General features: G+C 37.7%; 1 protein-coding gene across 1 annotated transcript in view; it reads left to right on the forward strand.

Annotated features, from left to right (window-relative positions):
- ITGA1 (integrin subunit alpha 1) overlaps positions 1-10472 on the forward strand; it is a 94636-nt gene that overhangs the window by 25759 nt on the left and 58405 nt on the right. Inside the window, exons 2-6 of the mRNA XM_081940410.1 lie at positions 852-972; positions 1378-1490; positions 2667-2755; positions 4879-4990; positions 6815-6942. Coding sequence (XP_081796536.1) covers positions 852-972; positions 1378-1490; positions 2667-2755; positions 4879-4990; positions 6815-6942 — 563 coding nt within the window. The remainder of the gene's footprint in view (positions 1-851; positions 973-1377; positions 1491-2666; positions 2756-4878; positions 4991-6814; positions 6943-10472) is intronic.

Genomic DNA, 10472 nt, shown 5'->3' on the forward strand with positions numbered 1-10472 from the left:
TTGAATTTTTTTCTTCATCATATAGTGCAAGGATATGGTCTGTTCATGTTATTTCTCTCTTTCTGTTTTCTTTCCTCCAATCACAGTTGGTGACAACATGACAAATTGTATTACAGCTGAGGAAAGATATGAATCTGGTTTTGGCAATCATCAAAACATAAGCAGTACCCTGTTTGATCATACCCTTGTCCCATCTAGTCCAGCTGTCTGCTTTCACAGCAGCCAACCAACTGGAAAAGAAAGCCCAGTAATCTTCCAACAGCAGATGGCTTTCAGATCAAATCCCATATTCCATCTTCTATATTCCATCCCAATAAAAACTTTATCCATTACACATAACTGAGCAGATGCTGTTGTGACAACAGAATATTTGATTCCAAAGAAGCTTTATTATTTAACAGTCCACTGCAGTAGCAAATTTAACACACAACAGTCCAATAGGAAGCCTTCAAAATATCTGTTATCATATGCTGTCATGTGTCTTCCAGGTCACTGTTGCTGAGAATGTATTTCAATTTCAAATTTCTGATGGCTTTTAGCTAGCATGTAAACTTTTTAGGTAGCATGTAAACTTTCCCAGCCTAATGCTGGGAAAGATTGAAGGCAAAAGAAGAAGGGGATGACAGAGAATGACTATCATGGCTGAATGGAGTCACCGAAACAGTAAACATGAGCTTAAATGGACTCCAGGGGATGGTAGATGACAGGAAGGCCTGGAGTAACATTGTCCATGGGTTCACAATGGGTCAGACATGACTTCACAACTAATTAACAACAACAACAACAAAACTTTATCATTGAGACCAGCTCAATCTTCTCCATTGTTTCCTTTTTTTTAAAACAAAAAACAGTTCTGCTGCATCTTTCTTTGTCATTCAACGTTGATGTGAAAGATACGATGACTTTTAGTGGTCCTGTGGAAGACATGTTTGGATACAGTGTGCAGCAATTTGAAAATGAAGAGGGAAAATGGTGAGATTATTAATTAGTTAATTATTATCTTCCCCTTCCCCCCCCCTTCCCATACCTCTGTAACTTAATGAGTCCTTAGTCATTTAGAATTTTATGGGTTATAATGAACACCTTGTGGTGTTTTTAGACAAAGAATAAATTAGAGAAACTGATCTACCTTGCCACTCCTATCTGCTATTATAAACACATTTTTATTCCACTAGCTTTTTTGCATGCAAATTATATTATATAGTAAATTGGTACTAATGTACCAAAACAAATATTATGTATTGCATTGACAATATTATTATTATTATTATTATTATTATTATTATTATTATTATTATTATTATTGTTGTTGTTGTTGTTGTTGTTGTTGTTATTATTATTATTATTATTATTATTATTATTATTATTATTCTGCAGGGTTCTTATTGGCTCTCCTTTGGCTGGTCAGCCCCAAAAGAAAACAGGTGATGTCTATAAATGCCCTGTAGGACAGGGTAATGGTTTGCCATGTGTAAAATTAAATCTGCCAGGTAAGAAAGTCAATGAAAAAAATTGCAAATTGACCTACCCTGACAAAATCAAGTTAGAAGCCAAAATGTTTAAGTAAAAGACCAGAGATTACATGCATCATAATCACTCACTAAACAGGCTAAGTGATAAAAAGAAATTAAAGTCCTCTCTGCAAAGAAAAGGAGGGTGCTATAATACAGTTTTTAATATAAATGGTACACAAGTAGTTGTCAACTTACAACCACAATTGTAACTGTATTTCTGATCATAGTTGAAGAATCCACAAGACAGACCCTATTTTACAAGATTTCCATGGCTGTTGTTAAACAAATCTGCAGATTCATTCTGCAAAACTCCAAATTCACTTTTCCAGAAAAAAATGCCAAAAACAGACAAAAAACATAGCAAATCATGATCACGTGACTGCAGAAGCTGCTACCAGTTGTAGCCAATTGCCAAACACCCAAAATGCAATTACATGACTGGGATGTGTATGGCATGATATGTTACAATGGCCAGAAGTGTTTTACAGGCCATAAAACACTTGTTCTGGGCTGGTTGCAATTTAAGACACTCATTAAGTCCCTGGTCGTAAGTTAAGGACCATCTGAAAATTCCAATATTCTCTTTCCACTCTTTTCCCCACTCATTGTATGGGTGTGCAATGGGTCTTTTAGCTATATTTGTTACTTCTCAGAATCTTTTACCAAAGGTCCAGAAACTTCCTCCAATGTCAATTATATGGTTTTTTACTAACAGAGGAACTAGTGTGAGTTCTATTACACTGCCGTTCCCATAACCTTTATTGCCCACTGAAATACTATGTATACAGCTGATAATTTACTGATCCAACAGTGGAGCTATACAGAAAATGAAAAATTTATTTGTTCCTAATTTTCAACTTTAAATGGATGCGTATCTTCTAGTGTCGCCCTGTTGCTATTTTGACATTCTCTTTGAGGTTCAAGAAAACTATGTGAAGCATTAGCCCAGACAAAGATTCTGGGATGAAAGCCAGGCATTTGACTTGCATTTCATAGTTTTAACCAAGAGGGAACAAGGGAGAAAAAAGGAAAAGAAGCCAAAAAGATCCATGTTTTACATACAAATTTGGCATTTTAAACAAGCCATGATATGATTTAATGTCTTGTTTGCATATATCCCCATATTTAACTTTATTTTCAATCTATCTATAGCCGACACTTCAATTCCTCAACTTACAGAAGTAAAGGAGAATATGACTCTTGGCTCAACCTTAGTGACAAATCCCAAAGGAGGGTTTTTGGTGAGTAAATATCTCTTGAGGGGGGAAAAAAACCAATATGCATATTTACTATAACCAAAACTATAATATTTACCATGAAAGCTTCCACATATAGAAGATTTCTTCCCCCATTTATAGAAGGAATACAAAACTTGCAAAGGAAGGCAAAAATCACAAAACTGCATCTCACTTATTTTGACCATGTCATGCGTGGGAATTCCTTGCAGAAAGCAATTATGTTTGAAAGTTAGTAGTAAAAGGAAACCAGACCACAAAAGAACATGGTGGCTGGACACCATCAAGGCTGATGCCAGCCAGAGCAATGAACAACTCAAGGATATAGTGCAGGATTAGAAGATGTTGACTGACCTGGCCGATATAATCGCCAAGAGTTGAACACAACTGAATAGATAGCATCATCAACATGATGTTGAGCATGGTGGTGCAGTGGTTAGAAAGCAGTACTGCGGGCTTCTTCTGCTGACTCCTGGTTGCCTGCAATTTGGCAGATCGAATGTCACCTGGCTCAAGGTTGACTCAGCCTTCCATCCTTCTGAGGTAGGTCAAATGAGGACCCAGATTGTTGGGGCCAATATGCTAACTCTGTAAAACCACTTAGAGAGGGCTGTAAAATCACTATGAAGTCGTATATTAGTCTAAGTACTATTGCTATCATCCATGTAAGACACTACATGCAGCACTGATTCTACAGATGGAAATGAGGAGAGCCACTTTTAGTCACTGCCGCCATCTTTCTCCCATTCCTTCTAACACTTCTCATAGTATGCTTAGGGATGCTCTAAAGCAGTATTTCTCAGCCTTGCAACATGAAAACATGTGGACCAACTCCCAGAATTACCAGCCAGCATGGCTACAAATGTTCAAGTAGTACAGAGAATTGCAGGATTAGTGGGAACCAAGATCTCTAAAATCCATGAACAGAATTCTGCTCCTGAATACTGGATTCAACCCAGTGTTAAAAAGAAATGCCTCTCGGATTCATAGATAACCAGCACAGATTCTTTGGACTATTAAGAAGTACTTTATATTTCATGCCAAGGAGTAATTATTGAAGGAGGAGAACTGCATGCTTACAACAACAACAAAATCAGACTTCGGTAGCATATTTTCAAATAACAAATTAATTTATATGGTTTAAGCTTTCATGAACCAGAGCTCATATCCTCAGATACTTGAACTAGCAAAACTGATATAAGATTTAAATTGGGATGAGTTGGGAGGAAAGAGAGAGTGGTTATGGAGATGCTGGTTGTACCGAGACAGACTTACAAATGGTTCTAATTATAATTATAAGGTCCTAAGAAACGCTTGTCAGTGCTGAGATTTTCTGAAATATGAATCCCTTTGATGTGTGTGAATTCAGCAATGTTTCCCTGAGTTCTGCTGATCAAGTTACTTTTTTTTCCAAAATGCCTACTTTGAGATCTGTAGTGGAGTTTCATGGGACTTAAATGCTCTTATATTAGTTTTGCTCTAAAGCCATATTCACTTAACAACTGTGTGACTAACTTAATCCCTGCGATGGTTCCCTTAACAACTGTGGCAAGAAAGGTCGCAAAATGGGGAAAACCCCACTTAACAAATGTTTCACTGAACAACAGAAATTGTGGGCTCAGTTGTGATCATAAGTCGCGGAGTACCTGTATTGGAATAACCTAGGAATATGAGACACAATTTAGAATTACATATATCTGTTTATTTTATAACTGTGTATTTATCAGTGTATTTAACATTGTATTAAACAGTCTGTTTATTTTATAAAGGTGTATTTATCAGATATACATTTATCAGATATATTCAGAGCAATAATTTTGTTACTATGGTAGAGAATAAATGCAGCTCAGAGTTGAGTTGTTGGGTTCCTGGGGTTCTCTAATCTTCCTTGTTTAACACCCAAATATAATAAGGATAGGTTTCTACTGCGCAGAATTCCAAAACTGGATCAGATCCCTTTGGTAAGTTCAGTTGTGGCTGTGCCATCATATTGCAGTTGCAATGATTTATAGTTTTACTTAGGATTTCAGTAAGCATATTTCCAACCATTGTGGATATCAAAATAGCTGCTATACAATATGGTGAATTATTTAAACTTTAAAGAACAATTATTTGTCTCTTTATCATAGGCATGTGGACCTCTTTATGCTTATAAATGTGGACATTCCTATTACACAACTGGTATCTGCTCCAACGTTAGTTCCAATTTTGAGGTTGTAAATTCCATTGCTCCATTGCGAGGTATGCATACATGAAAAATATGTTTTTATATGTGTTGAACGTAGGTAGAGCTTGAAAAAAGTCTAATATATATACACAGAGTTATGTCAGAAATATAAACTAATTTTCAAGGCAACTGGTATGACCAAATTAGGAAAATGTTATCTTTGTTTGTATATTACCTAAATGCTTACTGCTGCTGGAATTTATTTTTAGAATAAAGAAGTTCATAGTATTAGTCACAAATGAAAATCAGTCTAATAATCTTCAGGCCACCACAGAAAGCTAAATGCTTCTTTAATTCAAGAAGACAAAATACTTGTCCTTGTATTGGTTTTTGTGAGATACAAGGCTCCATTTTTTGTGCTGATTCCCAGAAGCAGAAATGAAATTACTTAATCATATTAAAAACGTTCTTTTCAAAAATACTTTTTGAAGCCTTCTTGGAGGATATGATTGCTACCCTACCATCTTCCTTCTTCTTCCTTTCTTTACATTGCTCCTTGGTTGAGGACAATTGAGGACAATTACAATAAATGCCCTTTCCCTTTACTTTTAGTCTTCTTTTCTATTCAAGGTCACTGCAGTTGTTTCTTTTTTATATAGACAAGTGATGCTATGCAACCATCCCTACACATGGTAGTAATATAATTCCAGATCTATTCCAGCAAACTATTGACATAATTAGACTTCAAGAGTCCTAAATATTGGAGGCTTCTGTGATTTCTTCAAGACAATCACTATAATGTTTGGCAAGTTGCATGAATAACTTGTTTCTGTAATTATGCATTCTGAAATAGTTAAAATGGCTAGGGGAGGTCACAAAACACACACCAAAAAAACATTTGAAGTACAATATGTCTTAAGTAGAATTCCTGTACAGCAATCTTAATAAAACTGTAAATATTTTAGAACCACATTTAAACATAACTTTTAAAAAATTGAAAATGCTCTTTATTCTTGAGATATTTCTTGATCTCCATGAAGGATGCAAAGGCCTAGTATTCATGAAATAACCATTAACCAAACCATGCTTTCTCTTGTCCATAAAGCTACTCTATGCCATCTCAGATCACCACTTTCAGAACATCTCAAGATGCTACTAGAAGCTCTTTAATCTGAAACCTTCCAGACTGGAGTAATAGCTCCATCTCCTATACTGATGAGTTAGCACCATCCAGTTACAACAAGCTCCAGAACTATGGAACCAGTATATCAGTGCTAGAAGTGAGTCCAACATTTGCTCCAGAGCAGAGGTGGATTGCTACCGGTTCAGCCCGTATCAGCCAAACCACTAATAGTAGGGGTGGGAGGCTCTGCCCACCCACCCAGACGCTTCTACTCATGCACAGAAGCATTGTGTGCACACACAAGCGAACCGGTAGTAAAAATAATAGGAACCCACCACTCCTCCAGAGGCAAAATAGGCTGAGTTTCAGGCTGGGCAGAGAGAGAATGACTGGTCCAAAATATGAATTCCATAATACCATAGAAGATGAACCTCCATTTCCCTTCACCAAGCAGAACTTTATTATGCACATTATCCAGAGGCACTGATTCAAATTCTAGCAACTCAAAACCTTCATCCTTCATCTTCTGCTTGGATGTGTTCCATTGTGTAGGTCTCTACCGTATAAACTATACTAGAAAAATAGATAGTACAATGGAATGTAGAAACTCAAAGTACTTAATCTTGCATATAAGTTATATCTGAGATGTATCATATCTCTTATGGGTCACTTAAAAGTAATTTATTTTGAAATTAAAGGAGTAACAGGGTTTCAATTTAACAGAAAAACCACTATGTGCTTTGAATATTTTCTTATTTTATGTTTCTTATTGCAGAATGCAAGTCCCAGTTGGATATTGTCTTTGTTCTTGATGGATCTAACAGTATTTTTGAATGGAAAGATGTCACCAATTTTTTGAAACGAATACTGCAAAATATGAGTATAGGCCCCCACGATACACAGGTACACTAAGGCAAATGTGTTGTATTTGATTTGATCTGATCTATAGCATAGATATACAATCAAGGATAGCTGCAATAATATAAACTTTTCTAATTTACCAATCCTAGGGAGTGGTTCTGCAATAGACAAGAAATCTTTTATAGTTTCTTACATATGTCAGTTAATGCATAGATATCAAAGGGAATGGTTAATGGTACCATATCATCTGGAAAGAACTGTATTCAGTGGTGGGATTCACTTACCTTCCCTACCGGTTCACAAATGTGAGCACATGCACCACGTCAATACATGCACACCACCTTCTGTGCATGTGCAGTGCTCACGCATTATGTTGGGGTGGGTGGGCGGAGCCTCCCACAGCCGCCGCTACCAGTTCGCCCAAACCCGGAGAGAACCACCTGAATACCACCTCTGACTATATTGCAAATAATCAGCTTGTCAGAGGTGGAGTCAGATATTCATCTCAGCCACCAAGAGAAGAAAGAGAAACTCTTCACACATGGCGCAAAGCTAAGAAACATTTATAGTGCCAATGAAAAAGATGTGAGCGAATCATATTGCAAATGAACATGGGCATTTTAGAAATAGGAAATGTAAATAAATAAATAAATAAATAAATAAATAAATAAATAAATAAATAAATAAATAAATAAATAAATAAATAATAAATAAGTAAATAAATAAATAAATAATAAATAAATAAATAAATAAATAAATAAATAAATAAATAAATAAATAAATAATATATGCATTTGGATATCAAAGACACATGCATATTTGCATAAAACACAGACATGGCAATGAAAGACACTGTGTTAAAATACTATTGCTATGGCTATAGGGAAAGTCATATCGGTTCTGCATGAGTCTACAGAGAAACCCCTTCTTACACTTACTTCATTGCTTTATATATGGCCAGTGCAAAGCTATAAAATGTTGGAATCGTATTTGAAGTAATATATACCACTGCCTTGTTCCATAATGTTTTCCCCCTACTGCCCAATGCAGCTTCCAGTACTGCTGTTTCCTGAAGGTTTTCTTTCAAAGTACTGTATGTATCAGAAGCAACTCTGCTAAGCCTCCAAGACAAAACACATTCTTCCAGGTGCTGCCACCTGCTGAGACACTTTTATTAGTTTCAAGAGACTTTTCAAATTCCCAGTCTATAGGCTGATAGGCAATTTTGCTGGGTGGATGCTCTTTGTCTGCTTCCTATTCTTCTATTGTACTGATAGTTACACTTTGTGCTATACAACTGGATGGAGACAATGGCACAATGATAATGTGCTTCTGTCTGTGGCTGCATGCAGTAGGAGTTGGGTGATAAAGAAGTATGTGTGGTAATTAAACTAGAAGATGGGATTAATGAAATATTGTTATTTTAAGAGAAATTTATATTATGATTTATATGTGTTTAATTAACTTAGAAGATGGGATTAATGGGCTATTGTTACTTTAAGAGAAACTTATATTATGATTGTTGGGAGGTGAGGAGGTACAATATGTGTATGAGTAATCTACTTTAAGACGGGGGGAGGGGAGGGGGTAAAGTATCTGGTATAATATTTGAATGAGAATTTTTTTTGGGTTGGGGGGAGGGGAGGGGGCATAGTATCTGTATGTGATTTACATTGTATGGCGGGGGGGTTAAAAGGGGGAAAATTTGTTTGTATAAAACTTTTTCAATAAAAAAAAAGAAGTATGTGTGGTAAAAGCAGAAGAGATAAGATCAAGAATGGGTGGGTATATCACCCTTTTGGATAAAATAAGTTTATTGCGGTAACTCGATCATAAATACAGAATGAGTTAGGGCTAAATCATAAAAGAACTATATCAGCGATGGTGAACCTTTTTGTCTCACCTGCTGTGGGGAAACGCAAGGGGGTCATGCGTGGGCATGCCACACCCATAATGCAATGTGTGACCCCCCCAATGTGAATGCACACATGAGAGGCACTCCCCCCCTTTTTCCATGCTTTTTTCACCCTCCACAGGCACCAGAGGCTTTATAGGAGCCTGAGGAGGGCAAAAACTGCCTCCCCTGCCCGCCCTGGAGGCCCTCCGAAGGCTTCAGGGACCTTCAGGAGGTCTCCGAAGGGCAAAAAACGACCCTACAAGCAAACCAGAAGTCACTTCTGGTTTGCTTGGAGGGTGGGTTTAAGCCCTCCTGAGGCTTCAGGGACCTCCTGAGGGTCCCTGAAGTCACTTCCGGTTTGCTCGGAGGGTCGGTTTAAGCCCTCCGGAAGCTTCAGGGACCTTCAGGAGGCTTTCCTGAAGCCTCCGGAGGACTAAAAAGGATCCTACGAACAAACCGAAAGTGACTTCCAGTTTGCTCGGAGGATCAGTTTAAGCCCTCTGGAGGCTTCAGTGACTTTCAGGAGGCTTCCCTGAAGCCTTCGGAGGACTAAAAATGACCCTATGAGCAAACCGGAAGTCACTTCCGGATTGCTCGTAGGTTGGTTTTTAGTCCTCCGGAGGCTTCAGGGAAGTCTCCTGAGGGTCCCTGAAGCCTCCGGAGGACTAAAAAGGACCCTCAGAGCAAACCGGAAGTCCGTTCCCGAACTTCCTGTTTACCCATAGGGCTGTTTTTTTGCGCTCCAGAGGCTTCAGCGAAGCTTCTGAAGCCTCCGGAGGGCCTCCAGGGGTGGGTGTGGAGAGGCTCTTTTCGCCCTCCCCAGGCTTCTATAAAGCCTCTGGAGCCTGTAGAGGGCAAAAAATGGCTTTAAAAAAGACTGAACTCAGCTGGCCAGCATGTGCATGCGCACTGGCCAGCTGACAGGGCAACGCTTCGTGTGCCCTGACAAATGACTCCATGTGCCACCTGTGGCACGCGTGCCATAGGTTCGCCATCCCGGAACTATATGGACTGAGAGGAAGAGGAAGACTGAGAAAGTTGTAGAAGCCTATGAGATCTTAGAAACAGAGAGGTGAGAAGTTCAAAGACCAAAAAAAAAAATGTATTAATCAGCATGGGGATATAATAAAAGCATAGATGGTTTGTAAGGATAGAAAAATATAGTGAATTGGGGAGTTGTAAACTACATGTAGTTATATTCCCTTTTGTTTTCTCCTGTCTCATAGCTTTGCTTCCTGGTATTTAGGTATTTTACATGATATTGCTTACCTTGAAAGAAATAGCTTGATGGGAATATAGAGTATGTGTACATGGGAGATAAGACATAGAGAAAGAAAATGTGCTTAAAGAACAATTGAAAGGCTATACTGAAATATCTTGAAGTTAGGATTAGTATAGAATGACACACAGACAAAAAATTCTTTGGTTACCCAGAATTGTGTCTTAAGATGTTCAGCCATATAAAACTTTTAAATAAATAAGAAACATAAATCAATTTATATAGAGAGAATGCATGTAGGCGCTGACTCCACTCTAAAGTGATATACGAGAGCAATAAACTATTTGTAGAAAAACATCAGAGCTGAACTGACTGAACTATTGAAAGCTTTCAGGGAAAGAAACATCTAAAGTACAAACAGCTGCATGTCAACAAATATTAAACAACACCATGGGA

This window comes from Natrix helvetica (assembly GCF_964273705.1).
Source record: "Natrix helvetica genome assembly, chromosome: 2".
Taxonomy (NCBI): domain Eukaryota; kingdom Metazoa; phylum Chordata; class Lepidosauria; order Squamata; family Natricidae; genus Natrix; species Natrix helvetica.